Here is a 16,363-nt window from a genome sequence, read left to right as displayed (position 1 = left end):
AAATATAATGTGCCTAAATAATAAAACAAAAAAAAAAATTCTGTTCTTTCATGTCTTATTGAGAACAACCATAAAAACCTCATAGTAATAGTAGAGAAAGTATTTGAACCCTTGGAGTTAATAACTGATTGACCCCCACTTGGCCCAACCAGGCTCTTCATGTATCTGTGGATTAGACCTGCACATTCTTCAGGTGGTATTTTAGTCCATACTTCCTGCAGAACTGTTTTAGCTCTGTTACACTGTTTGGACATCTCATGTGTGGCTCTCTTAAAGTCATTCATAACTTCTCTATTTGGTTATTGAGGTCTGGGCTCTGACTCGGCCACTCCAAAAGACGGATTTTGTTTTTCTGAAGCCATTCTGTTGTGTGTTTTGGGTCATTACCCTGTAGCATCACCCACCTTCTACAGATGTTTTCGCCACAATACTACAAAACAGTTGGGATGATGTTTTCATGATAATATGCAGTGACATTTTTACGCCAGGTGTAGTGCTGTGTTTCACTTCCAAATAGTTTAATCTTAATTTTATCAATCCACAAGACATTTTGCCAATGCTGCTATGTGCTCTTTTGCAAACTTCAGGTGTGCAGCAATGTTCCTTTTAACAGCTTCCTTCATGGTGTCCTGCCATAGACGCCCTGCTTGTTCAATGTTTGACCTACTGCAGACTCATGAACACAAACATCAAGCATGCATATTTATTTCCCTAGATAGTTTCACTTTCACATCCCATTTCTTTGGTAATCCTATAAATATGAAACATGCTGACACAGCAACACAGAAGCACCACACACAGCAGAACATGGCTCCAGAAGTTCTACTATACAACACTATAATGTTAAGCTGCAGGTCACCGGAGAGGTCTTTTACTTGGGAACTACTTCATCATGAGGGTGCTGTTCAGAGTAAATTCTTAACTACTGTCTTTAAAGTTTAGTTTGGTCTGTAATTTTTGACTCCAGTCTAAGCAGACATCACGTGATCAAATGCACATTTCTTTGAAAAGGTCAGTGATTCCTATTAAAGGAAGTGGTCTTGCATGCTGGACGTAGACAAGAAAAAAAAAAGCAAGGCTGTGTAACTTGCAGATATTTCATTAATAATATGGTGAGCAACAAAATGCACCTTGACAAAAAAAGAGTAGGTTGCCCATTTTTATTGGACTTATAAGCTTCATGTCCAGATGCAGACAGGAAACATATGGAAACTCATAATGATCACACAAACTGAAAGAAGATCATTCCATGTCCCTGTGAAATTATTTACATAGTAGCATCACCAAGCACATGTTATTTTAAGTATGGTGGCTGCAAAGTTTGTCACAGAGTCCACGTGTCTGTGTCGTGTTTATGATGTGATGTTGAGCAAGTTGTGTTTGATTCGGGGAATTTCCCTGAAAAACACAAAAGAGGAAAGATCCAGGCAACAAATGTGAAACAGAAACAGCTACTTTCATTTATTCAGGTTAAGTAGGATTTCGTTTCTGTTGAAATGTTAAAGCAAACGATTAATGGAGGATTTAGTCAAATAAGATATGTGTAATTTCATTTTTCTTTTTAATTCACTCCACTTGTTGTGAAGCCACGTGCAGTATGACCATATGTGTGTTTGAAACAACAAATGATGAATGTTTTCTGTTTTGGAATGACTTATATTTTGTCATAGATTATGGTACAGTAAGTATTTTGGACATTAAATCCATCTTTAAGAGTTTAGACCTCTTTTCTTCATTTGCACAATATTAGAAAATCACTTCCTCCTGCAGCCTGACTTCCATTCTGTAGACTGATATGATCCTCTGAGCCAAAACCTCTGCACACACACTTCTCAGTTTCAGAGAAATTGGATGTTTGAAATAAAGAGGAAAGGACTGAGGAACTATTAGAAAGTGAAAGTGTCGTGTCATGTTGCACAGCAGCCCTCATGTATAAAAGAGTCAGGAGTCCCGGCTGCAGAAAGACACAGTGTGCTGAACCAGAACCAGTCTACAGCTGCAAATATGAATTCACTGGTCACCGTCGTTCTCGCCTGCCTGCTTGTCTTCTGTGCTCAAGGTAACTTGATGAGTTTGTCATTTGTTTGTGATCTGTTTTACTTCAGTATCCAGCATTACTGCAACTTAAACATGTGGATTATTCCAAACAATGTCAGTGAACGTCAGAAACAGGCAACACTTTGGTTTGTAGCTTAACACTGGTCAGACTGTTCTTAGAAGGAAACTGCTGTCAGTGGTTTAGAAGCTGGAATTGTTTGATTTCATGCTTATTTACTAATGTTTATTAGATGAATGATACATTGGTAAGAAGAACAACTTTAGGGTTGCCGGGTCTAAAATATCCCCCCAAGCCTGACACATCTCCTGGAAGATGTGATGGACTGTAGATCCTCTGATTCAGGATTCATTAGCATTAATTAAACATGATGTTTACTGATGACTTATTATAAATGGAGCAAGTCATTAGGTTTTATTAAAGTCCCATTCAGAGAGGACTAACATTCTGCAGGCACCAGGTGGGGGATGAAATCTTCTCTGTGGCACCTGGTGATTTCAACATTTCATCACCTGAGAATGATCACATTAGGAAGTTTGCTTCAGTATCACAGTCATCAGTGAGCAAGTGAAAAGCCTTAACTGTGTCTGTTCCCCCACCAGGACAACCAGCCAACAGATCGAGCAGGTGCAAGTGTGTCACCTTCATCGGCAGGTTCAACACAAAGCTCATCAAGACAGAGCCAGTCATATATGAACCAAGTGTCTTCTGTCCAAACACAGAGATCATGTGAGTAAACGAGCTGAACTCAACCACATGTACTGACAGGACGTTGTCCTGCACTTCTCAGCTTCTCTCTAACACGTCTTTGTCTCTTTCATTTGTCCCAGTGTCACAATAGCAAACAAGGAGAAATGTGTGGACCCTCAGTCGCCGCTCGGGAAACTCATCCTGAAAAACAAACACAGGTAAGATCAGCATCCCTGCTCACACTCTCTAATATCAAATCATGCTGTGATTGTTTCAGATCTTTTCACTAACCGTGTTCTACACTGATTCAGACAGATGAAGAAAAGAGCCAAGACAACGACGACAGCTTCTGCTCAGACTGACACCTGGAGATCAACAGCTTAAACAGTCCACACCAAGTCCAAGCTGTAGAACCCTGCACTGAAGACGCTGATGAGGAACTCAAACACTGTCTTGTTTTTTAAATAATAATTGTCATTGATCAAAATGTTGTCAGTGGCCAGTCTTGTATTTTTACTATATTTGTTTAAGTTATCTTTACTGTTTTTGTATATATGTTCTGAAACACTAAGAATAAAACACTTCTCATGAAACTTACTGTGTTTCTGGTTTGTTTCATCTCAACACAAACTAAACGTGATATATCACTCTGCTCCCTCACTGTAAAAAATATGACAGTAAAATACTGGCAGCAGGGACACCAGTATTTTACAGTCTTACAGTTCATGTACTGTAATTTATTTTACCAATAGAAGACAATAGATGATGATTAGATAACAGTATATGACAGTAGGAAAACTGGTCTTACTGTATTTTTACAATTTGTGCCAATATGTTCCTGTTAATTAACTAGGGGCAATAAAAATCTAGGAGAGCATCAAGAACTATAAAAAAGCTCTTAGTGCAGCTAGATCTGCGTATCTCTCGACTCTTATAGAAAATAACAAAAGATAACCCTAGATTTTTATTTAACACAGCAGCCAAATTAACTAGGAATAAGACCACTCCAGATACTTGAAGAGAATGAACTAATTTCACTCATCTCTTCTGCAAAATCATTAACTTCTACATTAGATGTAGATCTAAATGGCGATTACTCTACATGCTCTCCAGTGGAATTTGGTGTTCCACAGGGTTCAGTTTTAGGCCCACTGCTTTTTCTATCTACATAACACACAGAACATTATCCGTAAACATGGTATTAGCTTTCATTGTTATGCTGACGACACAGTTATATGTTTTATCAAAATCAGATGAGAAAGAAACAGCTTAATAAAGTTGAGCAATTTGTAAAAGAGATAAGAGACTGGATGCTAATTAACTTCCTTCTGCTTAATCCTGATAAGACAGATGTTCTAGTCATAGGACCACATGTAGCTAGAAGCAAGATTTTAGATTACACCGTAACTCTAGATGGCCTTTCTGTTCTATCTAGTGCAACAGTAAAAGACCTTGGTGTGATTCTAGATTCCAGTCTTTCATCACCTCTAGGTTGGTCTACTGAAATGCCTTACTGTCTGGTTGTTCAACTAGGTGCATAAACAAGCTTCAGTTAGTTCAGGATGCAGCAGCAAGAGTCCTCACTAGAACCAGAAGATACGGGCACATCACCCCTATCTTATCTACATGTCATTGGCTTCCTGTGAAATTTCGCATTGATTTTAAAATGCTTTTGCCATTTAAAGAATTAAATGTGGTGACTGGGGTTGGTTCCACACTACCATGAAGATGTGGCCTCGGCTGATGTCGACAGCTGTTTCTCTGAGTTCTTGACTCTACAGCAGTCACTCGATACTCCAGGACTGGAATTTCCAGGACTGGAATTTCCAGGACTGCAATTTCCTACAAGTCTACTAGAGCCTCCAATAACTAACTGGACTCCATATTAACTTAAAGACATTAACTGTTATACTGGACTGCTGCCTACATAGCATGTAATCACCCATATGAGGATGGGTTCCCTGTTGAGTCTGGTTCCTCTCACGGTTTCTTCCTGTTGCCTTCTCAGGGAGTTTTTCCTTGCCACTGTCGCCTTCGCCTTGTTCATCGGGGACAATCTGATGATTAAGATTCATACACATTCACTGCTCATATAAACTTCCATAGTTTCTTTGGTTGTTTAAAGCTGCTTTGCAACAATGACAATTGTTAGAAGAGCTATACACATAAAATTTGATTGAAAATTAAAATAAAGGATTAATGGAGGATTTAGTCAAATAAGATATGTGTAATTTCATTTTTCTTTTTAATTCACTCCACTTGTTGTGAAGCCACGTGCAGTATGACCATATGTGTGTTTGAAACAAAAAATGATGAATGTTTTCTGTTTTGGAATGACTTGTATTTTGTCATAGATTATGGTACAATAAGTATTTTGGACATTAAATCCATCTTTAAGAGTTTAGACCTCTTTTCTTCATGTGTGCAATATTAGAAAATCCCTTCTTCCTGCAGCCTGACTTCCATTCTGTAGACTGATATGATCCTCTGAGCCAAACCCTCTGCACACACACTTCTCAGTTTCAGAGAAATTGGATTTTTGAAAGAAAGAGGAAAGGACTGAGGAACTATTAGAAAGTGAAAGTGTCGTGTCATGTTGCACAGCTGCCCTCATGTATAAAAGAGTCAGGAGTCCCGGCTGCAGAAAGACACAGTGTGCTGAACCAGAACCAGTCTACAGCTGCAAATATGAATTCACTGGTCACCGTCGTTCTCGCCTGCCTGCTCGTCTTCTGTGCTCAAGGTAACTTGATGAGTTTGTCATTTGTTTGTGATCTGTTTTACTTCAGTATCCAGCATTACTGCAACTTAAACATGTGGATTATTCCAAACAATGTCAGTGAACGTCAGAAACAGGCAACACTTTGGTTTGTAGCTTAACACTGGTCAGACTGTTCTTAGAAGGAAACTGCTGTCAGTGGTTTAGAAGCTGGAATTGTTTGATTTCATGCTTAATACATTATTTACTAATGTTTATTAGATGAATGATACATTGGTAAAAAGAACAACTTTAGGGTTGCCAGTTCTAAAATATCCCCCCAAGCCTGACACATCTCCTTGAAGATGTGATGGACTGTAGATCCTCTGATTCAGGATTCATTAGCATTAATTAAACATGATGTTTACTGATGACTTATTATAAATGGAGCAAGTCATTAGGTTTTATTAAAGTCCCATTCAGAGAGGACTAACATTCTGCAGGCGGCAGGTGGGGGATGAAATCTTCTCTGTGGCACCTGGTGATTTCAACATTTCATCACCTGAGAATGATCACATTAGGAAGTTTGCTTCAGTATCACAGTCATCAGTGAGCAAGTGAAAAGCCTTAACTGTGTCTGTTCCCCCACCAGGACAACCAGCCAACAGATCGAGCAGGTGCAAGTGTGTCAACTTCATCGACAACTTCAAACCAAAGCTCATCAAGACAGAGCCAGTCATATATGAACCAAGTGTCTTCTGTCCAAACACAGAGATCATGTGAGTAAACGAGCTGAACTCAACCACATGTACTGACAGGACGTTGTCCTGCACTTCTCAGCTTCTCTCTAACACGTCTCTGTCTCTTTCATTTGTCCCAGTGTCACAATAGCAAACAAGGAGAAATGTGTGGACCCTCAGTCGCCGCTCGGGAAACTCATCCTGAAAAACAAACACAGGTAAGATCAGCGTCCCTGCTCACACTCTCTAATATCAAATCATGCTGTGATTGTTTCAGATCTTTTCACTAACCGTGTTCTACACTGATTCAGACAGATGAAGAAAAGAGCCAAGACAACGACGACAGCTTCTGCTCAGACTGACACCTGGAGATCAACAGCTTAAACAGTCCACACCAAGTCCAAGCTGTAGAACCCTGCACTGAAGACGCTGTTGAGGAACTCAAACACTGTCTTGTTTTTTAAATAATAATTGTCATTGATCAAAATGTTGTCAGTGGCCAGTCTTGTATTTTTACTATATTTGTTTAAGTTATCTTTGCGTTTTTGTATATATGTTCTGAAACACTAAGAATAAAACACTTCTCATGAAACTTACTGTGTTTCTGGTTTGTTTCATCTCAACACAAACTAAACGTGATATATCACTTGGCTCCCTCACTGTAAAAAATATGACAGTAAAATACTGGCAGCAGGGACACCAGTATTTTACAGTCTTACAGTTCATGTACTGTAATTTATTTTACCAATAGAAGACAATAGATGATGATTAGATAACAGTATATGACAGTAGGAAAACTGGTCTTACTGTATTTTTACAATTTGTGCCAATATGTTCCTGTTAATTAACTAGGGGCAATAAAAATCTAGGAGAGCATCAAGAACTATAAAAAAGCTCTTAGTGCAGCTAGATCTGCGTATCTCTCGACTCTTATAGAAAATAACAAAAGATAACCCTAGATTTTTATTTAACACAGCAGCCAAATTAACTAGGAATAAGACCACTCCAGATACTTGAAGAGAATGAACTAATTTCACTCATCTCTTCTGCAAAATCATTGACTTCTACATTAGATGTAGATCTAAATGGCAATTACTCTACATGCTCTCCAGTGGAATTTGGTGTTCCACAGGGTTCAGTTTTAGGCCCACTGCTTTTTCTATCTACATAACACACAGAACATTATCCGTAAACATGGTATTAGCTTTCATTGTTATGCTGACGACACAGTTATATGTTTTATCAAAATCAGATGAGAAAGAAACAGCTTAATAAAGTTGAGCAATTTGTAAAAGAGATAAGAGACTGGATGCTAATTAACTTCCTTCTGCTTAATCCTGATAAGACAGACGTTCTAGTCGTAGGACCACATGTAGCTAGAAGCAAGATTTTAGATTACACCGTAACACTAGATGGCCTTTCTGTTCTATCTAGTGCAACAGTAAAAGACCTTGGTGTGATTCTAGATTCCAGTCTTTCATCACCTCTAGGTTGGTCTACTGAAATGCCTTACTGTCTGGTTGTTCAACTAGGTGCATAAACAAGCTTCAGTTAGTTCAGGATGCAGCAGCAAGAGTCCTCACTAGAACCAGAAGATACGGGCACATCACCCCTATCTTATCTACATTTCATTGGCTTCCTATGAAATTTCGCATTGATTTTAAAATACTTTTGCCATTTAAAGAATCAAATGTGGTGACTGGGGTTGGTTCCACACTACCATGAAGATGTGGCCTCGGCTGATGTCGACAACTGTTTCTCTGAGTTCTTGACACTACAGCAGTCACTCGATACTCCAGGACTGGAATTTCCAGGACTGGAATTTCCAGGACTGGAATTTCCTACAAGTCTACTAGAGCCTCCAATAACTAACTGGACTCCATATTAACTTAAAGACATTAACTGTTATACTGGACTGCCTGCTGCCTAACACATAGCATGTAATCACCCATATGAGGATTTGTTCCCTGTTGAGTCTGGTTCCTCTCACGGTTTCTTCCTGTTGCCTTCTCAGGGAGTTTTTCCTTGCCACTGTCGCCCTCGCCTTGTTCATCGGGTACAATCTGATGATTAAGATTCATACACATTCACTGCTCATATAAACTTCCATAGTTTCTTTGGTTGTTTAAAGCTGCTTTGCAACAATGACAATTGTTAGAAGAGCTATACACATAAAATTTGATTGAAAATTAAAATAAAGAATTAATGGAGGATTTAGTCAAATAAGATATGTGTAATTTCATTTTTCTTTTTAATTCACTCCACTTGTTGTGAAGCCACGTGCAGTATGACCATATGTGTGTTTGAAACAACAAATGATGAATGTTTTCTGTTTTGGAATGACTTATATTTTGTCATAGATTATGGTACAGTAAGTATTTTGGACATTAAAGTCCATCTTTAAGAGTTTAGAACTCTTTTCTTCATGTGTACAATATTAGAAAATCACTTCCTCCTGCAGCCTGACTTCCATTCTGTAGACTGATATGATCCTCTGAGCCAAAACCTCTGCACACACACTTCTCAGTTTCAGAGAAATTGGATTTTTGAAATAAAGAGGAAAGGACTGAGGAACTATTAGAAAGTGAAAGTGTCGTGTCATGTTGCACAACTGCCCTCATGTATAAAAGAGTCAGGAGTCCCGGCTGCAGAAAGACACAGTGTGCTGAACCAGAACCAGTCTACAGCTGCAAATATGAATTCACTGGTCACCGTCGTTCTCGCCTGCCTGCTCGTCTTCTGTGCTCAAGGTAACTTGATGAGTTTGTCATTTGTTTGTGATCTGTTTTACTTCAGTATCCAGCATTACTGCAACTTAAACATGTGGATTATTCCAAACAATGTCAGTGAACGTCAGAAACAGGCAACACTTTGGTTTGTAGCTTAACACTGTTCAGACTGTTCTTATAAGGAAACTGCTGTCAGTGGTTTAGAAGCTGGAATTGTTTGATTTCATGCTTAATACATTATTCACTAATGTTTATTAGATGAATGATACATTGGTAAGAAGAACAACTTTAGGGTTGCCAGTTCTAAAATATCCCCCCAAGCCTGACACATCTCCTGGAAGATGTGATGGACTGTAGATCCTCTGATTCAGGATTCATTAGCATTAATTAAACATAATGTTTACTGATGACTTATTATAAATGGAGCAAGTCATTAGGTTTTATTAAAGTCCCATTCAGAGAGGACCAACATTCTGCAGGCGGGAGGTGGGGGATGAAATCTTCTCTGTGGCACCTGGTGATTTCAACATTTCATCACCTGAGAATGATCACATTAGGAGGTTTGCTTCGGTATCACAGTCATCAGTGAGCAAGTGAAAAGCCTTAACTGTGTCTGTTCCCCCACCAGGACAACCAGCCAACAGATCGAGCAGGTGCAAGTGTGTCAACTTCATCGACAACTTCAAACCAAAGCTCATCAAGACAGAGCCAGTCATATATGAACCAAGTGTCTTCTGTCCAAACACAGAGATCATGTGAGTAAACGAGCTGAACTCAACCACATGTACTGACAGGACGTTGTCCTGCACTTCTCAGCTTCTCTCTAACACGTCTCTGTCTCTTTCATTTGTCCCAGTGTCACAATAGCAAACAAGGAGAAATGTGTGGACCCTCAGTCGCCGCTCGGGAAACTCATCCTAAAAAACAAACACAGGTAAGATCAGCGTCCCTGCTCACACTCTCTAATATCAAATCATGCTGTGATTGTTTCAGATCTTTTCACTAACCTTGTTCTACACTGATTCAGACAGATGAAGAAAAGAGCCAAGACAACGACGACAGCTTCTGCTCAGACTGACACCTGGAGATCAACAGCTTAAACAGTCCACACCAAGTCCAAGCTGTAGAACCCTGCACTGAAGACGCTGATGAGGAACTCAAACACTGTCTTGTTTTTTAAATAATAATTGTCATTGATCAAAATGTTGTCAGTGGCCAGTCTTGTATTTTTACTATATTTGTTTAAGTTATTTTTACTGTTTTTGTATATATGTTCTGAAACACTAAGAATAAAACACTTCTCATGGAACTTACTGTGTTTCTGTTTTTTGTCGACCCAACTAAACATGTTTTGACACTTGGCTCCCAAACTACAAAAATTGAATAGTAAAATAACAGTAAAATACTGGCAGCAGGGACACCAGTATTTTACAGTCTTACAGTTCATATACTGTAATTTATTTTACCAATAGAAGACTGCTTGTAAGATAACAGTATATGACAGTAGGAAAACTGGTCTTACTGTATTTTTACAATATGTGCCAGCATGTTCCTGTTAATTAACTAGGGGTAATAAAACATTTCTATTTATATCCTGTAAAACAACAACATTAAAAAAAGATAATAGAAAATAAAATTGCTGTTTATCATCATCACTGTCAACCATCAATACAGGTCATGTTTTATGACAAATATACCAGTATAACCTCATATGTTGAAATAAAATCAGTCAGGAACAGAAATCAACAACAGTGCATCAAAGTCCAGGTTGGAATCAGGTCAACATGTAATGGGAACAGAGAAGACAGAAAGAGAGAGTGAACACAAAAAAGCAACTGCACTGCAGCGTTTGGTTGGTGTCTTCATTCAGCAATGGTGGTTAGTTAGTTGTTAGAGTGGGAGGGAGGGAGGAGGAGATTACCTCATAAGCTAAATTAGGAAGTGGGTACCATTAGTGCTAAGTTAGAAAGTCTGATTTCACAGAACAGGTGATGCAACTGGAAGGGGTGCAGCAGGAACAGGAGCAGCAAGAGCAGCATTGGAGACAGGAACAGAACCCACTGCCGGGGCTGAAGATGAAGCTGAAACCAGGGCCTGGAAGGTTTGACGCCTCTGTCAAACCAGTTGCAGGTATCTGGCCCCAATGGAACCCAGAGGTCTCGTTCAGAGGGTCAGACAAGTTCCCTGAAAGGGTGAATCCTGGAAATCACCCATGTAGACGTAATCCTCCAGGTAGCTGGGCAGGTAAGCAAGTCTAGTCCAAAACTGCTCTGGAGTCAGTTTGGCTGCCAGACAGTTCTGTCATGAACTGGATAAAAGGCTCCATTGCCAGAAATACACTGAGGTAAGAATTAGTTTAGAAGGTTTATCTCACAAAAGAGCAAGTAAAAAAAGTCATTGAGAACAGCAGGACATCAGTCGGGAGGAGACGGCGTCGGATGAGTGTGGAGGTCTGGGTGTGAACCAGGAGTAGTAGCTGACAGGAAGAGGTGGTCTTGACGTCACGGCCAAGATGGAAGACTAACCGAGAGCACGTGGAGCAGACAGAGGCAGGTGGAGACAGTGTGGAAGCAGAATGGAGGCTGACAACAGTGGAAGAGTCCAAGGGAGTAATAACAGTTTTTGCAGAAGCACAATAAGAACTAATCCCAAATCCAAAACACAGATCCTGAAAATGATGAAATTCTACGTCCAATTAACAGTGTGATACTACAGTCCGAAGTCATACACACATCAGTTCAAATAACAGCACACACAGACAGGTCCACAAGGCTAAACACAGACTTCCAGTGATGGTCCCATATAATCCACGGGGTCCAACACAAAGACAGAGCACGGTGAATAAGGCGGAGCAGGAACAGGTCCGGTACTGAGAGGACGAGGGGGAGAGTAGACCAGGAAGAGAATAGATCAGGTGTGGGAGTAACACTCGCGGTAATGGAGGTTCAGACAGAGAATGTAAAGATGGAGTTCAGGTCCGGTGTGGATAATCAGGCAGAGAACGAGACAGAGAACGGACCAGGAGGGAGAGATGAACTCATGGTACCAGAGGGTCGGGCAAAAGCAGGGTCCAGGGCAGGGAATGAGGAACAGGCAGCAGGAGGAGCTGGAAATGTGACACACAGTGTGATTCTAATTATATGACCAGCACCTGTATAACTACTATGGAGTAGTTTATAGGTGAACTGTCTTCAGCACAATGGACAATGTTGGTACGTCAGGTTAGTTTATATACTCTTTAAAAACAAACGTCTAAATACATACATACATATACATATATACAAACGTTTATTGTGCCCCACAATATTTAACACTACATCCCTAGTAAATAGCAAACATTAACCTAAACCTAAACTAACTATAAAGTATAATCAAATGACCAAAATCTAAAATCTGAATATCCTGATAGAATTTCTGCAGATGTATTTTTCAACCAGTGTTTTCCACACATAGACTTTGGCAGCTCTATTAAAGGCTGTCTAAGTATGCTTAGTCATGCTTTTCATACTGTGTCTGACAGAACGATGCCATCTATGATCAATTAACTAGCTGACTCTTCCCGTGCTCTGATGTGTCTGTAGGTTACTAGTTTGCTTGTTGTTTAAAATGACAAAGCAAGATATTTTTCTGCAATGGTCCTTTTTCAAGATGCTCACTAGGAACAGATCTTTGTGTCTGGAGAAGAAATCTGCATCAGAGCTTTTGGGTTGCAGGACACTGTAGCAGAAAAACAAATGAAATAGTCGAAATAAGAAACTTTCCACCAGCTGAACACAATGTGATTATTTTGGAAGCTCTCACAACAAAAAGCAGTCAATAATAAATACATTCAGAAAATAAGTGACTCTGGTAAAAAAAAAGCCTTTTTAATTTACCAAAACAACCAAGTCAGAGTCCAGAAGTGAACCAAATGCTGTGGAATGACATGAAGACAGTGGTTCACAACACAATATAAAGCAGGTCAGTGAGGAAGAACGGCCCTCCTGATGTTGTGCAGGTCTAATGCAAAGATACAGCTGTGGATGACTCTATTGAAGGTTAATGCATTATTTACTAATGCTTTATAGATCTCTGTGTCATGATGTCTGTGCTGTGTTTATGATGTGATGTTGAGCAAGTTGTGTTTGATTTGGGGAATTTCCCTGAAAACACAAAAGAGGAAAGATCCAGGCAACAAATGTGAAACAGAAACAGCTACTTTCATTTATTCAGGTTAAGTAGGATTTCGTTTCTGTTGAAATGTTAAAGCAAACGATTAATGGAGGATTTAGTCAAATAAGATATGTGTAATTTCATTTTTCTTTTTAATTCACTTCACTTGTTGTGAAGCCACGTGCAGTAATGATGAATGTTTTCTGTATTGGAATGACTTATATTTTCTCATAGATTATGGTACAGTAAGTATTTTGGACATTAAATCCATCTTTAAGAGTTTAGACCTCTTTTCTTCATTTGTACAATATTAGAAAATCACTTCCTCCTGCAGCCTGACTTCCATTCTGTAGACTGATATGATCCTCTGAGCCAAAACCTCTGCACACACACTTCTCAGTTTCAGAGAAATTGGATGTTTGAAATAAAGAGGAAAGGACTGAGGAACTATTAGAAAGTGAAAGTGTCGTGTCATGTTGCACAGCAGCCCTCATGTATAAAAGAGTCAGGAGTCCCGGCTGCAGAAAGACACAGTGTGCTGAACCAGAACCAGTCTACAGCTGCAAATATGAATTCACTGGTCACCGTCGTTCTCGCCTGCCTGCTCGTCTTCTGTGCTCAAGGTAACTTGATGAGTTTGTCATTTGTTTGTGATCTGTTTTACTTCAGTATCCAGCATTACTGCAACTTAAACATGTGGATTATTCCAAACAATGTCAGTGAACGTCAGAAACAGGCAACACTTTGGTTTGTAGCTTAACACTGGTCAGACTGTTCTTAGAAGGAAACTGCTGTCAGTGGTTTAGAAGCTGGAATTGTTTGATTTCATGCTTAATACATTATTTACTAATGTTTATTAGATAAATGATACATTGGTAAGAAGAACAACTTTAGGGTTGCCGGGTCTAAAATATCCCCCCAAGCCTGACACATCTCCTGGAAGATGTGATGGACTGTAGATCCTCTGATTCAGGATTCATTAGCATTAATTAAACATTATGTTTACTGATGACTTATTGTAAATGGAGTAAGTCACTAGGTTTTATTAAAGTCCCATTCAGAGAGGACTAACATTCTGCAGGCGGGAGGTGGGGGATGAAATCTTCTCTGTGGCACCTGGTGATTTCAACATTTCATCACCTGAGAATGATCACATTAGGAAGTTTGCTTCAGTATCACAGTCATCAGTGAGCAAGTGAAAAGCCTTAACTGTGTCTGTTCCCCCACCAGGACAACCAGCCAACAGATCGAGCAGGTGCAAGTGTGTCAACTTCATCAACAAGTTCAACACAAAGCTCATCAAGACAGAGCCAGTCATATATGAACCAAGTGTCTTCTGTCCAAACACAGAGATCATGTGAGTAAACGAGCTGAACTCAACCACATGTACTGACAGGACGTTGTCCTGCACTTCTCAGCTTCTCTCTAACACGTCTCTGTCTCTTTCATTTGTCCCAGTGTCACAATAGCAAACAAGGAGAAATGTGTGGACCCTCAGTCGCCGCTCGGGAAACTCATCCTAAAAAACAAACACAGGTAAGATCAGCGTCCCTGCTCACACTCTCTAATATCAAATCATGCTGTGATTGTTTCAGATCTTTTCACTAACCTTGTTCTACACTGATTCAGGCAGATGAAGAAAAGAGCCAAGACAACGACGACAGGTTCTGCTCAGACTGACACCTGGAGATCAACAGCTTAAACAGTCCACACCAAGTCCAAGCTGTAGAACCCTGCACTGAAGACGCTGATGAGGAACTCAAACACTGTCTTGTTTTTTAAATAATAATTGTCATTGATCAAAATGTTGTCAGTGGCCAGTCTTGTATTTTTACTATATTTGTTTAAGTTATCTTTGCTGTTTTTGTATATATGTTCTGAAACACTAAGAATAAAACACTTCTCATGGAACTTACTGTGTCTCTGGTTTGTGTCGACTCAACTAAACATGTTTTAACACTTAAAACTGAATAGTAAAATAACAGTAAATTACACAAACCCCCTATGAAGAATACAAAATCAAGGACTGTTACGTCACCCGGATTGGCGTCACCGGGGCCCCACCCTGGAGCCAAGCCCGGGGTCGGGGCACATACGCGAACGCTTGGTGGCCGGGATCTTTCCCATTGGACCTGGCCAGGCTCAGCCCGAAGGAGCGACATGGGACCGACTTCCTGTAGGCCCACCACCCGCAGGAAGGAGCATAGGGATTATAGGGTGCAGTGTGGATTGGGTGGCAGCCGTGGGGAGGTGCCTCGACGACCCAATCCCTGGACAAGGAATCTGGCAATTGGGACATGGAATGTCACATCACTGGGTGGAAAGGTGCCTGAACATCTGTTGGAGGTTGAGCGGTATCGGCTAGAGATAGTCAGGCTCACTTCCACACACAGTCTGGGCTCTGGAACACAACTCCTTGAGAGATGTTGGATTCTCTTCTACTCTGGAGTTGCCCATGGTGAGAGGCGTCGGGCAGGGTTGGGCTTGCTTATAGCCCCCCAGCTCAGCTGCCATGTGTAGGAGTTCTCCCAGAGTTGTTTACCTGCGCCTTCGGGTAGGGGATAGGTCTCTCACTGTTGTTTGTGCCTGCGGGCCAAATAGCAGTGTAGAGTACCCGGCTTTCATAGGATCTCTGGAAGGTGCTCCGACTGGGGACTCTGTCGTCCTACCGGCCTCCCTGATCTGAACCCGAGTGGTGTTTTGTTATTGGACTTCTGTGCTAGTCACAGTTTGTCCATAACGAACACCATGTTCAAGCATCAGTCCATCAGTGCACGTGGCACCAGGACACCCTAGGTTGGAGGTCTATGATCGACTTTGTGGTTGTGTCATCTGACCTCCGACCATATGTCTTGGACACTTGGGTGAAGAGAGGGGCTGAGCTGTCAACTGATGACCACCTGGTGGTGAGTTGGATCCGGTGGCGGAGGAGGGAGCTGGATAGACCTGGCAGACCCAAACGTATTGTGAGGGTCTGTTGGGAACGTCTGGTGGAACCCTCTGTCAGAGAGGTCTTCAACTCCCACCTCCGGGAGAGCTACAATCAGGTCCCGAGGGAGCCTGGAGACATTGAGTCCGAGTTGACCATGTTTTCCACCTCCATTGTCAATGCGGCTGTTCGTAGGGTCTCTGGTGCCTGGTGGTCTGCCTCAGGGAAAATCTGGCAAACCGTCCGGCGCCTCGGAAGGGGAAAGCAGTTTCCTGCCAACACTGTTTACAGTGGAGGTGGGGAGCTGCTGACTTCGACAGGGGACCCTGTAGGACGATGGAAGGAATACATTGAGGATCTCCTCAACCC

At 40.8% G+C, this 16,363-nt stretch overlaps 4 protein-coding genes across 5 annotated transcripts; all 4 read left to right on the top strand.

Moving 5' to 3' along the window:
• Nucleotides 1-1,957: 1,957 nt before the first annotated feature.
• Nucleotides 1,958-3,336, top strand: LOC113150005 (growth-regulated alpha protein-like). The gene is made up of 4 exons (XM_026342371.1): nucleotides 1,958-2,059; nucleotides 2,659-2,785; nucleotides 2,887-2,964; nucleotides 3,058-3,336. The coding sequence occupies exons 1-4, from the start codon at nucleotides 2,005-2,007 to the stop codon at nucleotides 3,128-3,130; spliced, it is 333 nt and encodes a 110-aa protein (XP_026198156.1). The 5' UTR covers nucleotides 1,958-2,004; the 3' UTR covers nucleotides 3,131-3,336.
• Nucleotides 3,337-5,387: 2,051 nt separating this feature from the next.
• Nucleotides 5,388-6,776, top strand: LOC113150004 (growth-regulated alpha protein-like). Its single transcript, XM_026342370.1, has 4 exons — nucleotides 5,388-5,489; nucleotides 6,097-6,223; nucleotides 6,325-6,402; nucleotides 6,496-6,776. Exons 1-4 carry the CDS (start codon nucleotides 5,435-5,437, stop codon nucleotides 6,566-6,568), a joined length of 333 nt encoding a protein of 110 aa, XP_026198155.1. The 5' UTR covers nucleotides 5,388-5,434; the 3' UTR covers nucleotides 6,569-6,776.
• Nucleotides 6,777-8,832: 2,056 nt separating this feature from the next.
• On the top strand, nucleotides 8,833-10,213 carry LOC113150006 (growth-regulated alpha protein-like). The gene is made up of 4 exons (XM_026342372.1): nucleotides 8,833-8,934; nucleotides 9,542-9,668; nucleotides 9,770-9,847; nucleotides 9,941-10,213. Exons 1-4 carry the CDS (start codon nucleotides 8,880-8,882, stop codon nucleotides 10,011-10,013), a joined length of 333 nt encoding a protein of 110 aa, XP_026198157.1. The 5' UTR covers nucleotides 8,833-8,879; the 3' UTR covers nucleotides 10,014-10,213.
• Nucleotides 10,214-13,584: 3,371 nt separating this feature from the next.
• Nucleotides 13,585-14,969, top strand: LOC113150007 (growth-regulated alpha protein-like). Of its 2 annotated transcripts, none has more exons than XM_026342374.1 (4): nucleotides 13,585-13,688; nucleotides 14,296-14,422; nucleotides 14,524-14,601; nucleotides 14,699-14,969. In XM_026342374.1, exons 1-4 carry the CDS (start codon nucleotides 13,634-13,636, stop codon nucleotides 14,700-14,702), a joined length of 264 nt encoding a protein of 87 aa, XP_026198159.1. In that variant the 5' UTR covers nucleotides 13,585-13,633; the 3' UTR covers nucleotides 14,703-14,969. The 2 variants fall into 2 exon arrangements, with proteins under 2 accessions (XP_026198159.1, XP_026198158.1); XM_026342373.1 differs by having other exon boundaries at nucleotides 14,695-14,969.
• Nucleotides 14,970-16,363: the final 1,394 nt, after the last annotated feature.

This window comes from Anabas testudineus, chromosome 9, assembly GCF_900324465.2.
Source record: "Anabas testudineus chromosome 9, fAnaTes1.2, whole genome shotgun sequence".
NCBI classification, from domain to species: Eukaryota; Metazoa; Chordata; class Actinopteri; order Anabantiformes; family Anabantidae; genus Anabas; species Anabas testudineus.
This window is presented reverse-complemented; position numbering and strand designations above follow the sequence as displayed.

Excerpts from the sequence above, each read along its gene's own strand:
- LOC113150006 (XM_026342372.1), top strand. The coding sequence starts at position 8,880 with ATGAATTCACTGGTCACCGTCGTTCTCGCCTGCCTGCTCGTCTTCTGT. Across the intron at positions 9,669-9,769 it reads TGTCCAAACACAGAGATCAT|TGTCACAATAGCAAACAAGG; the intron begins GTGAGTAAACGA and ends CATTTGTCCCAG. Across the intron at positions 9,848-9,940 it reads ATCCTAAAAAACAAACACAG|ACAGATGAAGAAAAGAGCCA; the intron begins GTAAGATCAGCG and ends ACACTGATTCAG.
- LOC113150007 (XM_026342373.1), top strand. The coding sequence starts at position 13,634 with ATGAATTCACTGGTCACCGTCGTTCTCGCCTGCCTGCTCGTCTTCTGT. Across the intron at positions 13,689-14,295 it reads GCTCGTCTTCTGTGCTCAAG|GACAACCAGCCAACAGATCG; the intron begins GTAACTTGATGA and ends TTCCCCCACCAG. Across the intron at positions 14,423-14,523 it reads TGTCCAAACACAGAGATCAT|TGTCACAATAGCAAACAAGG; the intron begins GTGAGTAAACGA and ends CATTTGTCCCAG.
- LOC113150004 (XM_026342370.1), top strand. The coding sequence starts at position 5,435 with ATGAATTCACTGGTCACCGTCGTTCTCGCCTGCCTGCTCGTCTTCTGT. Across the intron at positions 6,224-6,324 it reads TGTCCAAACACAGAGATCAT|TGTCACAATAGCAAACAAGG; the intron begins GTGAGTAAACGA and ends CATTTGTCCCAG. Across the intron at positions 6,403-6,495 it reads ATCCTGAAAAACAAACACAG|ACAGATGAAGAAAAGAGCCA; the intron begins GTAAGATCAGCG and ends ACACTGATTCAG.
- LOC113150005 (XM_026342371.1), top strand. The coding sequence starts at position 2,005 with ATGAATTCACTGGTCACCGTCGTTCTCGCCTGCCTGCTTGTCTTCTGT. Across the intron at positions 2,786-2,886 it reads TGTCCAAACACAGAGATCAT|TGTCACAATAGCAAACAAGG; the intron begins GTGAGTAAACGA and ends CATTTGTCCCAG. Across the intron at positions 2,965-3,057 it reads ATCCTGAAAAACAAACACAG|ACAGATGAAGAAAAGAGCCA; the intron begins GTAAGATCAGCA and ends ACACTGATTCAG.